The sequence below is a fragment of the Carya illinoinensis genome, chromosome 3 (assembly GCF_018687715.1).
Source record: "Carya illinoinensis cultivar Pawnee chromosome 3, C.illinoinensisPawnee_v1, whole genome shotgun sequence".
Lineage (NCBI taxonomy): Eukaryota > Viridiplantae > Streptophyta > Magnoliopsida > Fagales > Juglandaceae > Carya > Carya illinoinensis.
This window is the reverse complement of record NC_056754.1, coordinates 43874203-43899367: the sequence shown is the minus strand read 5'-3', so window position 1 is coordinate 43899367 and position 25165 is coordinate 43874203. Positions and strand designations below refer to the sequence as shown.

The 25165-nt window shown below is 37.0% G+C and overlaps 1 protein-coding gene across 2 annotated transcripts; it reads left to right on the top strand.

Annotated features, from left to right (window-relative positions):
* The first annotated feature begins 548 nt into the window (after positions 1-548).
* On the top strand, positions 549-24903 carry LOC122304317 (myosin-17-like). Of its 2 annotated transcripts, none has more exons than XM_043116511.1 (39): positions 549-901; positions 7673-7801; positions 8023-8166; positions 8303-8448; positions 8527-8683; positions 8813-8871; positions 10159-10318; positions 10428-10577; positions 10657-10793; positions 10876-11022; positions 11219-11320; positions 11393-11450; positions 11542-11643; positions 11834-11871; positions 12057-12183; positions 12265-12435; positions 13498-13629; positions 13788-13897; positions 14107-14167; positions 16215-16392; positions 17161-17366; positions 17534-17653; positions 17761-17859; positions 17991-18212; positions 19671-19810; positions 20329-20446; positions 20536-20577; positions 20676-20756; positions 20863-21033; positions 21196-21351; positions 21463-21672; positions 22970-23107; positions 23221-23291; positions 23416-23515; positions 23601-23657; positions 23759-23815; positions 23922-24002; positions 24123-24205; positions 24299-24903. In XM_043116511.1, exons 1-39 carry the CDS (start codon positions 899-901, stop codon positions 24420-24422), a joined length of 4587 nt encoding a protein of 1528 aa, XP_042972445.1. In that variant the 5' UTR covers positions 549-898; the 3' UTR covers positions 24423-24903. The 2 variants fall into 2 exon arrangements, with proteins under 2 accessions (XP_042972445.1, XP_042972444.1); XM_043116510.1 differs by having other exon boundaries at positions 551-901; positions 20536-20586.
* Positions 24904-25165: the final 262 nt, after the last annotated feature.

The following is a 25165-nucleotide window of genomic DNA, read 5'->3' as shown; positions in this document are numbered from 1 at the left end:
ACTTATGCAAATAAAATTTTCATATAATATTTATGAGTAATACTATACGCAACACTCTCATTTTATTTTCATGTCATTAAGTAATATGTGGCACATTCAAAACCATTAAATAATAAAGAAACATATAATAAATAATCATTCAATATTAATAAATGTATCATATCATTTTTAATGGGATGAAAGTGTGATAATAGTATGATGTATAGAATTTTTTAATATTTATTTTGTTATAACCCCGATAAATATTATATCAAAATAAAAATATTAAAATAAACTGAATCCTGATCATAGATTTTATTTTAATTATTTGTAATTAAAAATAAGAAACAAAATTAGGTCAAATTTAAGTCGACAATTATTCAAGTCGTATACAAGTCAATCATAATCCCATGAATTTAATTGGACAAGGGTTTTTCCACGAGGATATCCAGCCCTCCATCTCCGTCGGATCCCAGCTGACTCACTTTAGACATCGCGCGGATAAATTAAGAAAAATTAAAAATTATTTAAAAAAAAAAAAGAAGTAAAAATTTGAGAGAGAGGAAGAGAGAGATAGAAAACAGAGAGAGAGGAGAGAAGCTGAAACTTGCTTTTCGTGTGTGTTGTAATATATAAAAGCCATCCCCAGCTCATTTTCTTCGAGAGAGGGAGAGAGAAAGAAACCAAGGAAAAGAAAGAAAGAAAGAAAGAAAGAAGCTGTAGGGAAGAGGGCAAAAGGGGAATCAGAATCCTCTCTCAGAACTTTGTATTCTGCTAATTATCATCCTCTTTCAGCTCTCTTTGCCGTTTATATTCACAAAGCTGCCACTCCGATCTGACTCACTGAGTTCGGTTCTTTTCCAGTCGGTCCCGCCTCGGATGAGTTAGAGACCGTGATCGCCTTTTTTCTACAATCTTTATGGTAACTCTAATCAAATAAAGAGACCCTAATATATATATATATTTATTTCTTATTTCCCCGTTTGGCTGATTGGTTCTATTTGCTTGACTCTTTGATTGGCTGAGTTGAATCGGCTTTCATATGTTTTGGAATCTTAGCTTGTGCTTGAAATTAATTATTTCTTTATTTTGTAATTATATTATGACGTTTAACTTTGAAAATTATAGCATAAAGGCTAGGTATCTTGATTTTTTGGAATTGGTTTTTTTTGGAAAAATGTATGTCTCAAAATAACTCCTGTTTTATCACCTGCATTGTAGAATTATTGGTTTAGTGCATACTTCGTGGAATTTGAGTGTATGGCGGCCACCATTGAAAATAATAGACAACCCACTCCATTATCTTATAATTCATAATTGTATAGTTAGAGGAACATAGTGCCTTATGATTAGCCCAAAGTTGACAGGGATTGACTTTTAGTGACTGACCAAGTTCAATCATGCCCTAGGAAAGAGAGATTGATCTAAGTAATCACCTGGTCGAAAATAATTTTCATACACATCCGAGGGATCAGTACAAGCTGATGTGGCTTGGTCTTGTTTCAAATTAGTGGGATTAAGTCGACCATTTTGCTTAAAGAGAAGTGGGGTCTGATGGCTGTGCCTTGTGAGTAAGGATTTTTGAGCTCAAGTCGTTTGCTTGTATGGCAGTGTTTCTGCATGATGGTGGAATTGCCTCCTAAGGAATAATTTTGACTTAAGAAATGGAACCATTTGTTGGAGGGCTGTAAACAAACAATACTACTTGAGTCTCGGTTAAACTCAAGTTTGGCTCAATTTCGTTTATTAAATGAGTTGTTCATAAACACAAAATAATGATAAATTTATTACACGGTACAACTCGTACAAAGCACGGCTCGACTTGTGTAAGCTAGTATAAATTCGAATAACTTTGAATTTATTGTTTTCTATAGTATTATCTCCATATGTATAATGAAAACATTTAAAATATTGAAAGAGATTAGAGCAAATCATGTCCCTAATACTAACATGTTACTTGAATCCTTGTGAATCTAATTCCTGATATATGTATATACAAAATTTATAAAGATATTAGCAAAAAGTCAAAATTTTTAGATAAATTTATAAAATAAAATATACTTTATAAAGTTGTAAAAAGCAATATAAGTAATCTATTTTATCTAAATGAAGCAACTCGCGAATAAGCTCAAACTTGCTCGAATATTACATGAATTGTTAATGAACATAAACCTTGTGCCGGTGGGGTTATCGATAACTAAGGAGGCTGCGCAGCTGGGGTTTGTTGACGCCGGGAGGGCCACTGTCCATCGGAGCGACACAGACTTGTGCATCAGTATTTTCTGTGTTGCCTCCCGTCACCACGGCCATGAAGGTGAAGTCTCCGACGCCGGACATTGAGTTACTTCTGCGTCCTGTAGATGAGAGGTTGTTAGTGTCCCTGGTAGGGCTGGAGCACTGTGGGATGCCACAGAAACTCCCGTTGGTGACTCCTATGCTGATGGCTGACCTCCATGCTGTGTAGGTGCCTATAACGGTGTCGGGATCCATTTATATAGCTGAGAAACATGTAGCTGTCATCTCAGACAGTGCAGGAGATGTGGATAATGCAGAGGAGGTTAAAATGGAAGGGACTCTGGTTGTATGTGAGTCTTCAAAGGGAGAGGAGATGGTGGTTGAAGGGCGGGAGGATGTAGAGGGGGCATATCCTCTTTTGAGGTGGAAGAACCTACTCCCTTGAACTCATTCGAGGGTGTCAGATTGGGTAATTCAAAAAGCTATGGAGATCAAGCATTTTGTAGGGATTACATGCGAGGGTGTTGAAGAGGAATTTTTGGCATTACTCACAGCTATAGAAGCTGGATATGCACAATCCAAAGCTGATCCATCCCTTAATTTGGCTAAAAAATGAGAGAGAACTCAAGAGGCTTTCGTGGGCCATGAATGATGATGGAGGAGAGAGGAGCTCTAGCCGGGGCTGTCTCAAGGGATGGGGAATGACGGTTCCTATATGAAACCAAAAATAATATCATGGAATGTAAGGGGCCTGAATGAGCATAACAAACGGCTCCAAGTCAGAAACTTACTTCGCCAATGGCTAGATGTTATTATTTGCTTACAGGAGACCAAGTTATAATTAATTACTAGAAAACTAGTTCGAAGTTTGTGGAGAGGTCAACATGTTGGGTGGTTGTATTTGCCTTCTAAAGGAGCATCTAATTATGTTCGATAAAGGGGTGGTGGTAAGGTTGGAAGAATGTGTGGGTGATTTCACTATGGCTTGTTCCTTTGAGAATGTAGAAGATGGTTTCCAATGGGAATTTGTAGGAGTCTACGGCCCTAATATTGATTCAGGAAGAAGGTCAATGTGGGAAGAATTGGCGGGACTTCTTAGTTGGTGGGAGTTACCAAGATGTATAGGGGGTGAATTCAATGTATCTCGTTACCCTAGCGAAAGGTTGGTTATGTCCATTAACGGGAGGTATGCTTACTTGGTCCAATACCCGTGAACTCCCATCTTGGTCGAGGATTGATAGATTTTTGCTAACTCCAAAATGGGAGTTACATTTTCCGGATGTAACCTAACAAAGATTACCTAGGGTATGCTCTAATAATTTCCCTATCATCTTAGATTGTGGAGGCATCCAAGGAGGCATAAGGTATTTTAAATTAAAAAATATGTGGCTTAAATCTGACGGCCTTGTAGACAAGGTTAGAACATGTGGTCTTCTTGCGATTTCCAAGGCTCTCCAACCATTATGACAAGAAAGTTAAAAGCGTAGAAACATAATTTGAAACAATGGAATGAACAAGTGTTTGACAATGTGATTCTACAGAGACGCTCCCTCTTAGAGGTAGAGGAGTTATAGGGGTTGGAGGGCGAGGAGAAGGCAAGAACTCTTTTTGAATCCAAGAGAAATTGCAAGAGTCAGGTAGTCACAAAATTTGAAAGAGTAATATTGATGGAGGAGATCTATTGGAGACAAAAATAAGGGTACCATAGCTCAAGGAGGGAGACAAGTGCACAGAGTTCATCCATAGGGTGGCCAATTCACATAGGAGGAACAATGCTATTGATATGTTGATGGTAGATGGAGTAGTTTCCCCAGATCAGTCAGTCATTAAGGCCTCGTTTGTTTTTGCAGATGAGATGAGATGAGTTGAGATAAAATTTGAAAAATGAATAAAATATTGTTAGAAAATATTTTTTTTATATTATTTTTGTTTTGAGATTTGAAAATTTTGAATTGTTTATTTTATTTTGTGTGGGAATTTGGGAAATTTGTAATGATTAGATGAGATGAATGAGTTGAGAAGTTTTGTGAAAGTGAACGAGGCCTAAGAACAACATTGCACAGCATTATGAACATCTCTTATCTGAACAACAATCATGGAGATTGAGAGTAGATGGTTTGACTTTTTCAGCATTAGGTGGTTTGACTTTTTCAGCATTAGATCAATAGCGTGCAGGGTGGTTTGAAGTAGATGATGTATGCAAAGTGATTCGTGGTATGGCTGGTGACAAGGCTCCAGGGCCTGATGGTTTTACCATGGGATTTTTCCAAACTTGTTGGGAAGTGGTAAAGGGTGACCTTATGCGGGTATTTCAAGAGTTCCATAATAATGCTAGATTTGAAAAAAGTCTCAATGCTACCTTTTTAGCACTCATTCCTAAAAAGGTGGGGTCCGTGGATGTTCGAGACTATCGTCCCATCAAAGGCAGACAAATTCTAGATTCGGTTTTAATTGCAAATGAAGTGTTGGATGGACAACTCAAATCTCGAGAACCTAGGTTACTTTGCAAATTAGACATAGAAAAAGCCTCTGATCATGTCAGTTGGAAGTTCTTACTTTATTTACTTGCAAGATGTGGCTTTGGAGGGAAATAGCTAAATTGGGTAGAATTTTGAATCTCAACAGTACACTTTTCTATCTTGGTGAATGGTTCACCTGTGGGTTTCGTTGACTCCTCCCGTGGCTTGAGACAGGGGGATCCGCTCTCTCCCTTACTATTTTTATTTGTCACGGAAGCTCTCAGTAAGATTATTGTAGGCCTTGTGGGAGGTGGTTTTCTCTACAATTTCTTGGTGGGGAATGGTAATTATGGCGCTATTGATATTTCTCACCTGCTTTTTACTGACGATACCCTCATCTCCTGTGGAGCAAATCTCGGGCATATCCAATCTTTGAGGGCTCTAAGTGTCTACTTCTTTGTTTCGAAGTTGTATCGGGTTTGACAATTAATCTCTCAAAGTCTGAATTGGTACTAGTAGGGACTATCCCCGAAGTGGTGACTCTAGCCTCTCTTGGGATGTAAGGTATCTTCTCTATCCCTAAAGTATCTTGGCTTACCCCTGGGCACTTCCTTTAAATTAGAGTGGATTTGGAATGTTGTGATTGAAAAGATGAAGCGCAGACTGGCATCTTGGAAGCGATTGTATTTGTCTAAAGGTGGTAGGCTCACTTTGATTAAAAGTACTCTTTCTAACCTACCCACCTATTTCCTGTCTTTGCTCCCATTCCTAGCAAAGGTTGCCAATAGTATTGAGAAGTTACAATGCGAATTCTTGTGAAGTGGCTTGGGAGATGAGTTCAAATTTCATCTGGTCAATTGCTTGTACTCCAATTACTTATCAAAAAAAAAAAAAAATTGTTTGTACTCCGATTTCTGGGGGTGGAGTGGGGATTTGTAACTTGTTGAAGTTCAACCAAGCCCTATTGGGTAAATGGTTTTGGTGGTACCAACACAAAAGGGAGGCCCTGTGGAAGTCGTTATAGCTGCACAGGTTGGGGAGGCTTGGGGTGGATAGTGCTCGAATGAGTTACGTAGTCCATATGGGGTGGGTTTGTGGAAATACATTAGAAAGGGTTAGGAGACCTTCTGGAGACATGCACATATTGTAGTGGGTGATGGCTCTCTTGTCATATTTTGGTATGACAAATGGTGTGGTGAGCAAAGCCTCCAAGGCGCTTTTCCTGTCATATTTGAGCTCGCACGAGCAAAGGATGCAACGATAGCGGACCTCTTGGCCTTTTCTAGTGGCTCCTCAATGGAATGTTGATTTCACTAGGGTAGCCCAAGACTGGGAGTTGAAGGCTAACACAGAGTTCTATGCGGTATTGTATTCCGTAAGTATGATGATGGTACAATAGATAAGATGATTTGGAGCCCTTCCAAGAAAGGTAAATTCACTGTCAGATCATCTCACAAATTTTTAACGAGCACGGGCATGCCCACATTCCCATGGAAGAGTATTTGGTAGATGAAAGCTCCTTCAAAAGTAGCTTTTTTTTTTTGGACAAAATTCTTATTACAGAGAAGTTGATAACTTAAGGAAATGTTGGGTAATGGTCTTGGATTGGTGTTGCATGTGTAAGAAGAATGGTGAATCAATAGATCATCTACTTCTTCATTGTGAGGTGGCCAGGACCATGTGGGATGACTTTTTTGCATGAATTGGATTATCATGGGTCATACCTCTTAGATTGGTGGATTTTCTGGCAAGCTAGAGAGAGGCCTACGAGGTAATCCAAAGTTTCAGCAATCTGGAAAATGGTTCCTATATGTATGTGTTGGTGTATTTGGCGGGAGTGAAATGATAGAAGCTTCGAAACTGTGAGAGAACAATGGAGGAGTTGAAATTTTTCTTCTTTAAAACATTGTTCTTATGGGTGGGGGCCATTGTTTGTAATAGACTAAATGTCCATGACTTTTTACTGTCAGTTGTAAACTCTAGTTAGGTACTTGTCAAGTATACTCATTGTGTACTTGGGCTTTGCCTATTTCTATGATTAAAAATTCTTGATTACCGAAAAAAAAAAAAAAAAGAACATAAAATCCAACTTGATGAAAAACTCAAGCTCAATTGATGTTTGAATAAAAAATTAAACGAATGAGGCTTGACCACCCACTACTCGCACGGAATTGACTCGTTTACACCCCTACTTGGGAGTGGTGGGGTAGTGTATGATGCTGAGAAATCGTCAGTACCATGTCAATGGTGGAAAATGAGGTTGGGGATGCAATGCTGGTGTCTTCCTAAGTGTTGTTATATCTGTGAGCTTGGCAATGGCAATTAGTCTTGCTAGTTGCTTGTCTCTTTCCAGAGTCTTTGGTGGTTGGAATTGCAAATCACACTGTTAATTTATTTTGAATGTCTCACATATATGATGTGCCATGACCTTGAAGAAGCATTGTGGCAAGAAGGAAGTTATTTTTGATTGGCAAGGTCAAGTGTTTGACCTTGAGTACTCTTAGGCCAACCTTTTAACGCAAACACTTGAAATTGCCAATCAAAAAAGAAAAAGAATAATCGTGATATCATTCTTCTTTTCCTTTTTCCATAACTAAGTTCATATGGGCCTCTCATGCATGTTCATATTCTTGTGATATCATTCAAAAAGTAGCGACCATAAACTTTATCTAGTCGTATGAAGCAGTTTCCGCCATGTACACTTTGAATTGTGATTCAAACGTTTTGCTATCAATTTCTGTTTTTATACAAAGAGTATGTAACCAGTTTTTGGGTGGTTTGACATGGACTGGTTACGAATTTAACATATCACCTTTTTGTCAATACAATTTCTGTCAAATGTAGGAGAGAAGACAAACTTCACCAGTTCATGTTACTTATTCCAATCTTTCTGTTATGCCTATACATTTTAGAACAGTTATGTTTGCTTAGCTTCTTAAAAAATTACTTATGTTACATCGATGAATCTTCTTTAAACGTATGATGTGCTTTGTTTGTAGGCTGGACCAGATAACATCATTGTAGGTTCTCATGTGTGGGCTGAAGATCCCTCACTGGCATGGATTGATGGCGAAGTCTTCCGAATTAATGGTGAAGAAGTTCGTGTGCAGACTACAAATGGGAAAACTGTGAGTCAAAAAAGGCTTGTCTGTTGCATAGAATCTATGCTGCTTAACTTTTGGATACAAGTAGTTTCATTCTATCTACATATTGTATTCAAGTGTAATGGTTTCTGAGGCAAATTTACTTATAATTTCTTTTGAAGGTTGCCTCCATATAATTTAAAAATTTATTGATAATTTGGATTGAGGGTTTTATAGTTTTCACTGACTGGGAAAAATAATGGCAGGTTGTTACAAATATCTCAAAAGTGTTTCCCAAGGATACCGAAGCTCCTCCTGGAGGTGTAGATGACATGACAAAGCTTTCTTATTTGCATGAACCTGGAGTTCTGCATAACTTGGCAACTCGATATGAACTTAATGAAATTTACGTAAGATATTATAGATTTTCTACCCCCTCCCCCTAACCCCCTCTTTTTTTCACATGTGGTAAAGTGGATTTTGAATTGAACAAAAGAAGAATGTTACAGATAGTCTTATTATACTCTTTTTTAACTACCTTCCCAGACATACACTGGAAACATCCTGATTGCTGTAAATCCTTTCCAAAGATTGCCACATTTATATGATACTCACATGATGGAACAATATAAAGGAGCTGCATTTGGAGAGCTAAGTCCTCATGTTTTCGCAGTTGCAGATGTTGCATACAGGTAGTTGACACATATATTCTTAGACGTCATACTTTTTTCTTTCATGCTTTTATTGCGTTTTATACTTATATTTGCCAGGGCAATGATCAATGAGGGAAAGAGCAACTCAATTCTGGTTAGTGGAGAGAGTGGTGCTGGTAAGACAGAGACAACAAAGATGCTTATGCGATATCTTGCTTACCTTGGGGGTCGATCTGGAGTAGAAGGGCGGACAGTTGAACAACAAGTTCTAGAAGTGAGATTAAGCTACCCTTTTCTTTGGCTTAGAGCTCTAGTTCCTTAAAACTATCTCAATTCTTGATACATGTCTTTAAGGGTAGAAATGCTGCCTGACTTGGATTTTCTGGTTGATTAATTATTACAGTCAAATCCAGTTCTTGAAGCATTTGGCAATGCCAAAACTGTCAGAAACAACAACTCAAGGTGAGAGTATATGTACAATACATGTCTTGACAAGATAATCACTGCTCTAATACATGATCTAGAGGCCTAACTGCAAATGTTGAAAGAGTTGGATAGCCCGTGAGTGGAGTAATTGCAAAAATAAAAACATTAAGGCAATGTTTGGTTAAGTCATATTTCAAAAAATTTCAAAATTTAAACTTCAAACCATGCATCTTTTATCTCAAAAAAATTTACTATTTCAACGTTTCATCCAATCCTTTGCCTAGATTTTTGAATGAAGTCAAAAACACAGAAACCAAAACATAGATATCCTAAGGGGAGGATGTTTGGAAATAAATTCCATCCCATCTTATCTCATCTCATTTCCTTCCCAAACATCATTCAAATACAAACACTTTCAAACTAATCATTACAACTTGTTCAAATTAATCATTACAACTTTCCCAAATTTTCAAACAAAAAACAAAAATTAATTCAACTTTATCAAATCCCAAAACAAAAATAATATTCTAACAATATTTAAACTTTATAATATTTTTTATTTAACTTTTTATCTTTCCTTTCCCAAAACCCAATAAATACTTAACTCAAACTATCTCACTACTACTCACAAACTATCTTACTATTATTCACAAAATTCTCATCTCAACTCATTCTCCAAGCATCGCCTTAAAAAATTATATTTAAACAACTTTTCAACTCTTCCCATCCACTTTCCCAATACAAAACATATTTAAAAAAATTATCCAAATTTTCGTTTCTACCTCTACAAAACTTCATCAAAACACATCTCAAAATTTTTCCCAAAAAAAAAAAAAAAAAAAAAAAAATCTGAAAAATCTTACAACCAATTATGGCCTAATCATCTTGAGTTGCACTCTCATGTTACAACATTGGTATATAAGGAGACTGGGGAAGCTTTAGATGAAAAAGTAATGTGTTCCCCCATCAACCCCCCACTTTGTCCCTAAAACATTAGTGGTTTAATCAAATGGACTGGGATCAGTTTGTTGTTCCGTTGTCCTCACTGACGGTTTGCTTCAGTTCAGGCAACTTTGGATTCTGTTTGTTGACAAGTAATTGAATATTTTATTAAAAAACACAGAAGGCATAGCCCAAAGACACTGGTAGTATAAAAGAGGAGCACTTAATTAGACAGACAATTCTGGATTCTTCACTGGCCATTAATGTCATTTACTATCGTAGCTCAGTTATGATATGGTTATTGTTCATGAATGTTGTTTGTATGAGTTCAACTTGTGCAGTGGAGCTCATCTTTATGTCTATCCTGATGTCACAATGCAGTCGTTTTGGTAAGTTTGTTGAGATCCAGTTTGACAAGAGTGGGAGGATATCTGGGGCTGCTGTACGAACTTACTTGCTCGAAAGGTCTCGTGTTTGCCAAATTTCAAATCCTGAAAGAAACTACCACTGCTTTTACCTTCTTTGTGCAGCACCACCTGAGGTAATTATCCTCTATTTTCTCATTTAGATGTGCCCATGTCCTCAAGGGTGCATCTAAGGCCCCTTATGCCTGTAATCACAAGCTCTTGCCATTGTCTTTCTTAATTTAGGATAGAGAGAAGTATAAGTTGGGAAACCCTAAATCGTTCCATTACTTAAATCAATCCACCTGTTTTGAGCTGGATGGGGTAGATGATGGAGAAGAGTATCATGCCACCAGAAGGGCTATGGATATAGTTGGAATCAGTGAGGAAGAGCAGGTCAGTCTTCGCACTGGTTCTAAGAAATAGTTTGTGTTCTATTGCCTTCAGATTATTTGTAATATAATTTTCTTTTCAGGAGGCAATTTTTAAGGTTGTAGCTGCAATTCTGCATCTTGGAAATATTGAATTTGCAAAGGGAGAAGAGATCGACTCTTCTGTTGTTAAGGATAAGCAGTCTAGACACCATCTTAATGTGACAGCCGAACTGCTTGAGTATGCCCTGTTAAAATCTCTTTCTTCATTTGCAGTGCATTTGTGTCATTATTTATTCAAGTCATATATGACTGTGTGGTAGGTGTGATGCCAAGAGCTTGGAAGATGCCCTGATTAAGCGTGTAATGGTGACACCAGAAGAGGTTATTACAAGAACTCTTGATCCTGTTGCTGCATTGGGTAGCAGGGATGCATTAGCTAAAACCATCTACTCTCGTTTGTTTGATTGGTAATAGAATTTCCTTAATGTTACCTCTTTGTGCGCGTGTTCACATTTATGCACGGTCCCGGCATTGCACGATCTGATTATCAATAGGAATACATGGCATTCACATGTCAAAGGGACAAATAAGTTTATGTGTTTTAAGTCCTGTTTGCTTCGTTTTTGGGCTGTAACAAGTTTTTTTTTTAATCATTATGTACAGGATTGTGGACAAAATCAACAACTCAATTGGGCAAGATCCAAACTCAAAATCCTTAATTGGAGTTCTTGATATTTATGGGTTCGAGAGTTTTAAGCAAAATAGGTAAGCAATGAAAATTAAATATCATTTGCAGTGAATCGAGCCTTACATTTAACAAGTTTCCATATTCAATAGTTTTGAGCAGTTCTGTATCAACTTTACAAATGAGAAACTGCAACAACATTTCAATCAGGTTTGGTAATACTTGGCATTGTTCATGCTCCCCATTTTGGTTAAAACTTCTACCCTCACTGTAGGTTTTGTGGTAATTGGAACATTTGCAGCATGTCTTCAAAATGGAACAAGAAGAATATACGAAAGAAGAAATCAATTGGAGTTACATAGAGTTTGTTGATAATCAAGATGTTTTGGATTTGATTGAGAAGGTATTTTAATGTTGGTTGATTCTTGTTAATTTATATTATATCGAGTTATGTGAAGAACATCATTTGCTTGATAGTTTTATATGTTTGGCATACTTCCCATTGCTGTGCATTTCTTTATAACCAAGTTTCACCCATATCTTGTTCTTCTAGTATCATTTCGTTACAACTGAGTTGTTTGATCTTCTTACAGAAACCTGGAGGAATTATTGCACTTCTGGATGAAGCCTGGTAAGCAGCTAACTTTTTCATACCTTCATAATTCAATGGGCCTAGATTCCTCTCTTTACATGAGTTTATGATGAACGTCTCCAATTTATTATTATGAGGGTGATAACTGCACCCACTGCTAGCCATGTTTGAATAATTCAAATCCTTTATTTTCATCCTCATGATTGTTTTACTGCTTTGCACAGCATGTTTCCTAAATCCACACATGAAACATTTGCTCAGAAGTTGTACCAAACATTCAAAAACAATAAGCGGTTTATCAAGCCTAAGCTGTCTCGTACTAGTTTTACTATTTCTCACTATGCAGGAGAGGTAAATATATTTTCCCTATTAGACATGCTCCATTTGTCTATACTCTATATAATGTAAGCTGAAAGATTTCGTTTTTTCCAGGTAAATTATCTAGCTGATCTGTTCCTTGATAAAAACAAAGATTATGTGGTGGCTGAACATCAGGATCTGTTGACTGCTTCAAAGTGCTCTTTTGTGGCAAGTCTATTTCCTCCACTTCCAGAAGAATCATCAAAGTCATCCAAGTTTTCTTCCATTGGCTCTCGCTTTAAGGTATTCTACTCTTCCTGGACAACTGTATCAAGTGAATGCTTTATTTGGTGCTGGTTGACTTTATTGTTCTGAAGTTCAAATGCCTTACGAAGATAACCTTGTAACTCAGGTACTGTATAGAGAGTGGAATGGTACCAGATTAACTAGAATAGCATTGTCAACCAACCCCAACAATTTTTCCACACTTAAAACATTCACCTTAATTGGAAATAGATGTAATTTAATAATTTTTGAACACGTTTTGGGAAAGGGAGCCATGGGTATGCTTTGGGGGTCAATCACCTAAAAGAGTCAATAGAATTGATGTTGGATAGTCTAGTCTCAGATGCATCTCAGAGGGAACTATAAGCAATATAGTACAGTTCTGAAACTTAGCGGGCATAGAAGAGTAGGTTTGAAGTCAAAATCTATTAAAGTTTGGTGGCCAAAATTTTTCAAAACCAAGAAATTAGTTGAAGTGATTATTGGATTTAGGTGTTTGGATGTTCGGGTGAAGAGTTTGTTTATAGGGAATGATTACATCTGTGGAGGCTGGAATACATTATATGTCATGTCGGGCAACACCATTTAGAGTATTAATAAACTTTAACTTGCGTATAAAAAGGCATGAATATAAAAATCAACCTGGTGTCATGCTGGGTTCCTTTAAGCATAATACCTGGGATTTTTAGTCATCTCACCCTAGAGAAGATGCATCAGGAATCATGTAATGGTATTTACAACGGTACCCTTCATAACATATCTGGTAGAGGAAACCCAGCCTATATTTAATGTTTTTCACTTCAGGTATATATCCTTATTGTGGCCCTTTTAGTTCTTCCTCACCTTTTCATCACATGACATTGGGCTTGCAGCTGGGCTGTTCCAAAAGATTTGTTTCAACTTTCAATCATGTCCTTTTAGTACTTAATATGAAAAGGTGATCATGCTGCCTTATAGGTAGAGATCCACTAACCTTATCAAGCAAATTTAAGTGTCTAATATGTAGGTTTCATTCTCAACTTGAATTTTTGGGTATATCTCGTTTCTTAAAAATGGTGAGAAGTATTCTTGAAAATGCAGTTACAACTTCAATCTTTGATGGAGACCTTGAGTTCGACCGAACCTCATTACATCAGATGTGTGAAGCCAAACAATGTCCTCAAGCCTGCTATCTTTGAGAACCTGAATGTTATCCAACAATTACGCTGTGGTGTAAGTATAATCTGACTATACCTTTTGCTTTTTATTTTTTTGTTTTAAAAATTTTTATTCTTCTTTTATTTTTTGTGAGACCTGCTAAAGATAATTTTTTTTTTTTTTCTAATCCTATCCATTTAGCAAATTCCATGTGTCTTTATGATTTGTTGTAGGGTGTTCTTGAGGCAATCAGAATCAGCTGTGCTGGGTATCCTACGCGACGAACATTTTATGAGTTTCTTCACCGCTTTGGTGTTCTTGCTCCTGAAGTTTTGGATGGAAAGTAAGCATAGATCTTTTGTTTTCGAGATTTTATGGCTGCTTAGTTCCCTAATTCTGAGTAAATTATGAATATCTAATGGAACATACAAGTTAACAATTTGAATATCTTAGGGCACATCATGTGTTTCTTTCTTTCAGGTCACTTATTTTTATTCTTGCTACAGTATGTTTTTGTTTTTCAAATAACTGTCATCACTTTTTCATGAACAGCTATGACGAGAAAGTTGCATGTCAGATGATTATGGATAAAAAAGGATTGAAAGGTTATCAGGTAATTCACGTACCCCTTGGTGACTTGTCTTGATGTTGCTACTTGGTTGTAATGGGGTCAGGTTGGAGCAGGACTCCATTCACTGCATAGGTACAACTTCTTATCCCTGTTCAGATGCATCAGGACAAGGTTGGATTAAGATAAGCTTAAAACTTGGGTTAGATGGAGCCAATTCCCACCTGAGTATTTGATTTTTTTCTAATTATCTTGCCACTAATAGCTGATTGCCTTTTCCTCACTCACGTGCATTGCCAACATCCTACAGAAATCTCAAATAAAAAAGTGATAGATAGAGGATACCCTGCACCAATTTATCATATTCCATTTCCTGTCCTTTTTTTTTTTATAAGAAACGGTAGTATTAATAAGGATAGGCATAGCCCAAGTACACAAGATGGTATACGAGTGATAAGACCTATCTAGGTTGCTATAGAGGAAACAAGAAAATCATTTACATTTAGGCCATTAAAATCTGCTATAGCCCAAAGAAATAAGGTGCAGAGAAATAAAGATCGAAGCTCCTCTAGTGTCCGCTTCTTATCTTTGAATGTCCGCTCGTTACGCTTTTGCCATATGCACGACATAATGCAAATAGGAACCATCTTTCACACAATTTTGATTTTTGGAGCACCACCTGGTATCATCCAGCTGGCCAATAACTCAACCACTGTAGCAGGCATCACCTAGTTTAACCCTATTCAACTGAACACTTTACTCCACACGGCTCTAGCTGTCTCACAATGTAGCAAGAGATGATCCACTGTCGCGCAATCTTTCTTGCACATACAACACCAATCTGAAATAATTACCTAGAGCTTTCACGTATTATTGGTTGTCAAAATCTTACCTAGGGCCTCTATCCAAGTGAAGAAGAGTGCTTTGGGAGGCGCCTTATTCCTCCACAGTCTTCTCCATGGGAAATGAGTATTTGGTAGAAGTGTAAGGGACTTATAGAAGGAGTGAACCAAGAAGGTACCCTTACCTATAGGTGTCCACCACAGCTTATCGTCTTGTAGTCCATTCAGCTTTGTAGAATACACTAGGCTGAAAAAAGCCTCGAAACTGTCTATTTCTCAATCTTGGGCTGCTCTCCTAAATGTGACATTCCATTGGACTTGGTCCCTTGAATGAACCATGAGGTCCGCCGCCGAAGCTTCTTGATCACATGCCACTTGGAAAACGGATGGGAAAGAGTCCTTTTGAGCCTCCTTCCCACACCAAATGTCCCTCCAAAATTTTATACGAGTACCCTCCCCCACCATAAATTTAGTATGGTGAGTAATCACCCCCCATCCATTTCCTGTCCTTAAAGTTCCCTATTATTATGTGACTTCCCTTCATTCTAAGAAGTGTACGGAACGATCCAAAAGTCTTTCAAAATTCTTCTGGAGAGATGGGATTACAATTTGTCTATACCAACAGTGGGTTCCAACATGGGTTGAAAATACCTAAAACCTGTCCTTAAACTGATGCTGGTTGGGATGTATAGACCATCCTTCGTTTTCTGTGATTGTCAGCCTTGTGTTCCTGCCTTAATAGGGGCTGCTCAGGGTGGGCTGCCTCAGTCACCTAGCCCATCATCTAGGAATCTTCTTGTTATTTGTAAATGTCTTTTCAAAGCTTAGCACATTTTAAAGTTGTATATTGAGATTTCAAAATGGTTCTATTTTGCACACACATGCCTAGTTATTTATCAATACCCTTCATTCTAGAAGTATATTGAAAATTCCAAAAGTCTTGTGAAGTTCTGCTGGCGAGATGGGATTAAAATGTCTATATGAACATAGGTTTCCAACATGGGTTCAGCAAAACCAAAACCTGTCCTTATGCTGAGCTGGTAAGGATAAATGTGGGTTCCACATTTTAAAGTTGTCTATTCCAGCAGTGGGTTCGACATTTCCTAAAATTGTATATTGAGGTTTCTAAATGGTTGTTCTATTTTATTTATACATGCTTAGTTATTTATCAATATTTCGGGAATGTGTGTGAGGCATTTTCTCCATCTGTGTGTTTATAATGCCATGCTTTATTCAACATGGCTTTGCAGATTGGCAAGACAAAAGTTTTCTTGCGAGCTGGTCAGATGGCTGAGTTGGATGCAAGAAGAGCAGAGGTGCTTGGAAATGCGGCTAGAATCATTCAAAGACAAAGTCGTACATATATTGCACGGAGGGAGTTCCTCGAAATACGTAAAGCTGCGATTCAATTGCAGTCATGTTTGCGAGGTATCTTCAAGTTGTCTTTGTATCAATGCTGCTTAGTACGTTGATTTCCAACATCTAGTAACAATTTATTTTGAGAGATTTGAATTCACATGGTATTTTTGTTTTGTTGTTGTTCCTTGGATTTTGTTCATCTGCAATTTAGATTAATATTGAAGTTCTACAAAACTCTATACCTTGCCCTTTCTTATGATTCCACATGTCTAATCATCAGATTTTTAAAACACTTTTACAATGAAAACCTCCTCTAAAACTTCTTTTAAAGGAAAAAGAAAAAAGACTACCACCTCCATAATTTACCTTTTCAAACTTAACTAACCAAGCTCAAAGCTAACTGAGCAGATCTTCAGCTCAAGCCATGTGCATGGGTGTTTGTGTGCAGGTTAGTTGCATGTGTGAGTTGGGGGAGAGGGGTGGTTCAATAATACGGGATGTAATACTCAGTAAAAAAGAAGGGATGTAGAAGCATATAATTATTTTTTTTTGTAAGTATGAAGCATATAATTATTTAATAAAGAAGCATATAATTGTTTAATTATGCATAAAGCTTATGTAGGTTTTTATAGGTTAAAGCTTGTATAGTTCTTATGACATTATTTTAACCAATATGCTGGACATAGTCACGTTGGCATTATTTTCTAAATAGGTTACTAAAATAGCATTTGTGGCAAGGAGAGTGCACTGTACATATTAGTATTCTATTTGCTGCCTCTTTTAGCCTATAAATCCAGATTCATATTATAAAAGCCCATTGTTCTTGATTATTATCAGGTATATTGGCTCGGAAACTCTATGAGCAATTACGTCGAGAAGCAGCAGCTTTGATGATGCAGAAGAATTTCCGAAGATACAATGTCAGAAAATCTTACTTAAAAGTTCGGTTGTCTGCAATCACATTGCAAACAGGGTTAAGGGCAATGACTGCTCGCAATGAATTCAGATTCAGAAAACAAACTAAGGCTGCAATTATTGTCCAGGTCATATATCATGTATCTCTAAATATATTCTCCTAGAATATGGAAACGAAGATCTTGCAAGTGTCGTGTGCATGCTGCAAAACTGAGCTCAACTTAGCACTTAATTTTGGTTGAAACTTATGAAAGAATTTAATATTGAATGAATGAATTTTTTGGATCGATTTCAGGCTCATTTGCGTGGCCACATAGCATATTCTTATTATAAGAATCTCCAGAAGGCCACACTAGTTACTCAGTGTGGTTGGAGGCGAAGGGTTGCACGGAGAGAGCTCAGGAAGCTCAAAATGGTATCATGTTCCTTAATCTTGTTTTTTTCCTGCAGTAAGATGCAGTGTGTCAGACATTGTGTTGGAGGAATAATTCATGTGGTAACTAATGGTGTAAATCCATACAGGCTGCAAGAGAAACTGGGGCCCTTAAAGAAGCAAAAGACAAATTAGAAAAGCGTGTGGAAGAACTTACATGGCGTTTGCAGCTTGAGAAGAGATTAAGGGTAACTTCATTTTCTTTTATATTGTACTTCAACATCAAGTAACCTATGATGTGGATTAGTGGGACTAATGGACTATACCCGCCACAATTGACCTGCATTCTAATTTAATTACATGTTGAATTGTATCACAGACTGATTTGGAAGAGGAAAAAGTCCAGGAAATTGCGAAGTTACAGGATGCTTTGCATTCAATGCAAAAACAAGTAGAAGAAGCAAATGCAAGGGTTATCCAAGAACGAGAAGCTGCTCGGAAAGCTATTGAAGAAGCTCCTCCAGTCGTTAAGGAGACTCCTGTTATAATCCAAGATATGGAAAAGATTGGTCATTTAACTGCTGAGGTGGAGAGTTTAAAGGTATGCAATCTAGCTTGGATGATAATGGTTGTATGCATTAGGTTTTCTCCCATGAGTTATTTGGATGTGTGATTAGTGTTTTCTCCTGTGAATTCTTAACTGCTGTGGTGTTGATATATATAAATATTGTCTTCCTAGACTAGAATAGCTAGATTATAATGAATCTTGATGGACATGTCTCTTTAATGGAGATGTACTGCAATTTCCAATCGTTGAAGCTAGTTCATGTTCAATTGTACTTCTAATTTACATGCCACAATAGACTTGCATTCTAATTTAATTACATTATAATAGCTAGTGATATGGAACTTCATTATTGCATATACACGTGGACCTTTTCTGTTGTTTGGCTTAATATGAATTGATAAAGCTGTATGTACCACATGCTTGATGTTATTTGAATTGAGGTGAGAATTGCAATATTCACATTAGTCTTAGGGCTCATTTGGACACTTGGAGTATCTCAGAATTTTGTGAATAGTAGTAAATAGTTTGAGTTAAGATATTTTATTTGATTTTGGGAAAGGAGAGAGAAAAAGTTAAATAAAAATATTATAAAGTTCAAAAATTGTTTGAATATAATTTTTAGACTATTATTTATGTTTTGAAGTTTGACAAAGTTGCATTGATTTTTGTGTTTTGTTTTGAAGTTTGTAAAGGTTGTAATGATTAGGTAATGATTAGATGAAAAAATTGAAGATTTGAAACTGAAAATTGTTGTGTTTGAGTTATGTTTGGGAAGGAAATTGTGAGAGGTTTTGAAAATTTCGCATCTTATATCATTTACCAATCGTGCTTGGATTCAATTTGGTTCAGGTAGTAAAAGGGTCATCAGGGTTTTGCATTAGTCTTAGATTCAACTCTTAGAACCCAAAAAATGTCTTATCATTCCACCATTTATGAATCTCATGTCAACATCTCATTATGACAATTAGAATGATTAATTACGAGTGACTTAGTGTAATGCCCCAACGAAAGCCAAAGCCACATCTAGGCCCATACTCCATAAAGGCTAGTCAATATTATAATTGGAGCCTTTTGGAATCATTATAAAGGACTTGAACTTCTCCCTCACAAGCAATGTGTAATCTCATTCACTACCTTACACACACAATCACACAATCCGGGGAATTACAATCTCTCCCCTAAAATCCCTGATGTCCTCATCAGGCCAAGTCCATCAAACAGTTCAAGTCCTACACTTCTGGTTGGAATTGACACTGATACCATTCGTAACAATCTAAGGAAGGTCCGATCCACATCTAGGCCCATACTCCAAAAAGATTAGTGAATGTTCCAATTGGAGCCCCCTTGGAATTATTATAAAGGACTTAAACTTCTCCCTTCCAAGCGATACGGAATGTCATTCACCACCTTCCCATCACACAATCTAGGGTATTAAACTTAGAGATAGAATTTTGAGGTTCACTACCTAAATGAATCTTTCTCACTATGCAGGCTTTGCTACTATCTGAAAGGCAGACAGCAGAGGAAGCCAGGAAAGCTCGCACAGATTCTGAGGCTAGAAATGCAGAGCTGGCCAAAAAACTTGAAGATGCAGAACAAAAAGTGGATCAGCTTCAGGAATCTGTGCAGAGGTTTGTAAACACTAGTGAGACTTGAACTGTACAGTTGTCAACTATTGTTCTCATGTGGTGCAGACAATGAGCTGCATGTCTGGTTGACTGAATCCACCCTTCTTTTCAGTATGTTTAGTTGATTCAGCTGCATTAACATGACCCTAATTGTCCGCCCCTGTTGTCTAGTTAAACAACATGAGAGAGAGAGAGAGAGAGAGAGAGAGATCAACCTTGTGGTGACACTGAAATGTCTCTGCAAGCTCACGCGTTGCTCATTGATTAATGTGTTTCTCAGTTTTCCTTATTTTTTAAGGAATTCTACTCCAACTAGGCTATCAATTGTTTTTAAGTAAGGCTTCCCATCCTCTCACCTCTGGTCTAGAAATGTGCACTTATCTGTTTGTGCTAATGTATGCATGCAGGAGCATATTGGTCTAAATCTCTCTCTCTCTCTCTCTCTCTCTCTCTCTACGTATACATTTTTTTGGGCTAAAACCTTAAAATGTCTGTGAAGTTGATATATCCATTTGATTCAGGTTAGAAGACAAACTATCCAATTTAGAGTCCGAGAATCAAGTACTTCGACAGCAGGCACTGACCTTGTCACCAACTGGCAAACCTTTGTCTACGAGACCAAAGACTATGATTATTCAGGTATAGTGGAATTTTCATTTTTATTACAATTTCTTTGCATGTAATATACAAATCTGTAGAAATTTGTGTTTATTTCTTGAATTTTACAGAGAACACCAGAGAATGGGAATGTTCTAAATGGAGAAGCCAAGGTTGCATCAGTAAGAGATCATTCCTTTTTATATTTAAGTCTTTAAGAAACTCGTGGGGATGGAAGAGCAGTCAATTCTGATTCTGTATTTTGTTTCAGGATATGACTCATGCTGTTTCAAATGCACGCGGGCCTGAATCAGAGGAGAAACCACAGAAATCTCTTAACGAGAAGCAACAGGTGACATATGCGAAACAGTCTGCTCTTCAAAAGCATACATAAAACTTTCTTGGTAATTTATTTTCCTTCTTTAACTGGTTTCTTGCACTCTGCTTTTCTGACGCAGGATAACCAGGAGCTTCTGATTAAATGCATCTCTCAAGATTTGGGATTTTCTGGGGCCAAACCAGTTGCTGCTTGTGTCATATACAAATGCCTTCTTCACTGGAGGTCATTTGAAGTTGAAAGAACTAGTGTTTTTGATCGTATCATTCAAACAATAGCTTCAGCCTTGGAGGTAGGTTGCGGTTTTATCATTTTTTTAAATATATGCATATGTCAATTTATCCTACCTTTGAGTTTCAGCTCTTATCTGCCTTTGCATTTTGAGTAATATTTTCTTTTTTCTTCTGACATATCATTTGAAGTTACTAATGCTGGTGAGTTTTGCATATTGAAGGTCCCAGATAATAATGATGTATTAGCTTATTGGTTATCTAATACATCAACTTTATTGTTTCTGCTCCAACACACGCTCAAAGCAAGTGGAGCAGCTAGTTTGACTCCACAGCGGCGGAGAACTGCAACAGCTTCTCTTTTTGGAAGGGTGTCTCAAGTATGAAACATTCATTTTTCCTCGTACATGTAGTTTCTTCTGGGATTTTTCTGTTATTTTTATTTCTTATTCTTCTTCTTTTATTTCCTTTTTCCTTCATGTGAATTCTAGGGGTTACGGTCATCTCCTCAAAGTGCAGGGCTCTCATCATTTCTTAGTAGTCGAGGGCTTGGTAGACTTGATGACTTGCGGCAAGTTGAGGCGAAGTATCCAGCATTATTGTTTAAGCAGCAGCTTACTGCCTTCCTTGAGAAGATTTATGGAATGATAAGGGACAGTCTAAAGAAAGAGATCTCTCCATTACTTGGATTATGTATCCAGGTAGTTCTAAAAGCTCTTTGTTGTTTATTCTACCATTGATATTACTATTTTTCAATATATATATATTATATTTTACACCCCAAGAGGTGGCATGGTGGTCTGTGGCAAACTTTATAAACTCAATATGTTGGGTTTGAAACTCTTGGGGCTATCAGAGTAGGGAAGTTCTCCCTTGAATTACTCAAGGTGCACTTGCGGGAAACTTCTTGCCAAGAGCTTGTGCACCATTGGGATTAGTTGGAACTTTGTCCTGGACACCCGATGCCAATCATATATATTACTTCTGATAGACTGTAAAAGAAATTGCAATTGAAGATAGTAAAACAGATTTTTTTTTTTTTTTTGTAACTGTAAAGCAGATGATTGAAGCAGCCTAATGATTGCTTATTATAATAATCTTGCAATTGAAAATAGCAATAGAGGTTTTTTATTTTTCAAAAGTGATGGTTTAGCTTAAAGGCAACTCATGGCATCCTCAGAGTGTCAGTAAGGAAAATCAGTTTTTTATCCTTGTGACACAAAATAACTCACAACAATCTGTAACATATATCATTTTTGGAGCCTGAGCTTTGCTCATATTGAGCCACGTCATCTAATTTACTATATATATTTAGATATTTAGGCTTTGAAAAAGTTTTGAAGATGAAAGGTTTCCACCATTTCATGATTACTTATTCAATAAAGCAAAACAGACTCTTCATCTTATTGTAGTTAATGATTCTCCATTAGTTACCCCTTTGGCTTCCCCACCACTTACCTCTTCTACTATTTTATTATTACTACTTTTTCACTAAAAAGAAAAAGACTATTAATCTTATTGTGGTATTGACTCTCCATTACTCACCTTTTTGGCTTCCTCACTACTTAATTCTTCTACTTGTAACTCTTTGTATTTTAACCAGTTAATTTTGATGTTTGCTGAGACATTCAAATTGTTTTTCCCATTCAGTAAACTATTTTTCAATATATACGACTCCAAAGCCCAAATACTAATTGTGGTGTGCCATTTTCAAATTTCCTGTTTTTTAATGAAAATAAGATTATAAGAATGTTCTTGCATTTTAGACTCTTTGAGACAGATTTTGGACGATTGATGCATGATAGTCGGGTGATTATCTACTATTGGTAACTTGAATTTCCCAATACACAGCATTCATTATAGGGGAAGATGCATAAAAAGTTTATGGGTACCATTATCTGTTTTGACATGTGTTGATCCCACTTATAAAAGGGGAGTGGCAAGTAGGATAGGAGCAAAAATGTCTTTGTTTTAATATGTTTGTAAAATATTATGCAGGCACCCAGGACATCACGGGCAAGTTTAGTGAAAGGGCGTTCCCAAGCTAATGCTGTTGCTCAGCAAGCTTTAATTGCACATTGGCAAAGCATTGTTAAAAGCTTAAACAACTTTTTGCAGTTGATGAAAGCAAACTATGTGAGATCTTTGGGTTCAGAAATGTCTGCAATTTGTATTTTTTATAAGCACAGATGCTACAATTGTGTTTTTGTTGGAACAATATTATTCTCTAATATGGTCTGGCTTTACAGGTGCCCCCATTCTTAGTCCGTAAAGTGTTCACTCAGACATTCTCTTTCATCAATGTTCAGCTATTCAACAGGTAGATGCATCCATCACTCTCCTCTTCGCCTCTCTCCTATTGCATTTACTCTTTATCTATTATATATTGCAGTCATGGGATATCTGTAATTCCCATAAACCTGAAAATTTACTTGCTGCTGCAGTCTTCTTCTGCGGCGTGAGTGTTGTTCATTCAGTAATGGGGAGTATGTAAAAGCGGGTCTGGCTGAACTAGAACAGTGGTGTTACGGGGCTACTGAGGAAGTGAGAATTATTCAAATTGTGTAACCTTTATTTCCTGCATTTATTTATTTATTTTTTATATCTTACCTGGAATTCTCGTGTGCAGTATGCAGGCTCAGCTTGGGATGAACTGAAGCATATTAGGCAGGCTGTTGGATTCCTAGTAAGATTCATTTGTACAAGCCTTCAGGAGAAATAACTCAGCCATCTCATTATTTCATATTGCCTTACCAACTCTTTTCTTTCAATTTCTTAACAATTCAGGTTATACATCAAAAGCCGAAGAAGACTTTGAATGAAATAACAAAGGAGCTTTGTCCTGTTAGTGCCTCTTTTCACTTAGATTACTCAGCAGTATGCTTTTATTTATATTTTCTTTCCCTTTTTTGTTATTTTTATCGAGGTTGCTTCTTGTTGACTTCTTCAGGTGCTCAGCATACAACAGTTATACAGGATCAGTACAATGTATTGGGATGACAAATATGGCACACATAGTGTGTCTGCTGATGTAAGTCGAGTTTGATTAGCACTGGGACATTTGTTAATCCGTCATTGCCTTGGTGTGGCAGAAAGTTCTGTTCATATCCAGATATGAATGTGTCATGCGAAAATTTCATTAATCTTTCAGGTTATTTCAAGCATGAGAGTTATGATGACTGAGGACTCTAGCAATGCTGTTAGTAGTTCCTTCCTATTAGATGATGACTCAAGGTACTGTTTTTAAATTACACTCCGTTTCCATCAATTTCTTTCTCCATTCGTATATGCAACTTTTTGTCTTTACATTTTATACTTTCAATGTAGTATCCCGTTCTCTGTGGATGACATCTCCAAGTCAATTCAACAAGTAGATATAGCAGACATCGATCCTCCTCCCTTAATTCGTGAAAACTCGGGATTTGGATTTTTACTTTCACGTGCAGAGTGATGATCATAATCATGGTTTCGGATGTTCGACTCTTGTTCTCATATCTGCCCGTGGGATCTACACGTCAATGATGTGCTAAAACCTGTGCATATAATCATCTTTTCTGTTGTTGTTCATGTGTATAGTACATAGTCCATCAGCCTAGGCGGGTTTCTTGGTTTGACGTCTGGGACAATTCATTTTCGCCCCTCGGGTTATATCAACATGAGGGGTATTTGTTAAGAAGCCATTATCACGTTTTAATGTGAGAATGGGCTGTTATGTGGGGCATTGGTGTCCCTGTAGCCATTGTCATGCAGGCAGTGGCCCTTTTTTCTTTTTTCTTTTTAAATTTGTTTAATGCTTCATTATTCTTGTTGGGTTCCCAGTTCTTGTAGTGGGGTTTGTTTTGTAATTAGCAACCGCAAAATGCATGTCATAGGTCATCATTTGTTGTATCTGAAAGCAAATAGAATATCCAATAGACTAATATTTTATTGTATGATGCAATATTCTTTTCTGGTTTCTGAAATAACGAAATAGAATCTTGTAGGATTTATACACGCAGAACCCACATCTCAGGGCTTGAATTTTTCTTTATTTTATTTTTTTATTTTTTTGAAGAACAGGTAAAGATGAATTTTTGTAGAAGTCGAAGTTGTCAAATCTCTTTAAGAGGGTGAGTACTGTACCAAATAATAATAATAACAGAGAGTCAAAGTGGATATAGCACCCTATTAAAAGCAAAAACGTTAAATTATAAA

Bases quoted from the DNA above. Each gene is read 5' to 3' on its own strand.
- LOC122304317 (XM_043116510.1), top strand. The intron at 11,872-12,056 runs GTAAGCAGCTAA...TGCTTTGCACAG, and splicing joins GCACTTCTGGATGAAGCCTG to CATGTTTCCTAAATCCACAC. The intron at 23,292-23,415 runs GTAGATGCATCC...TTGCTGCTGCAG, and splicing joins AATGTTCAGCTATTCAACAG to TCTTCTTCTGCGGCGTGAGT.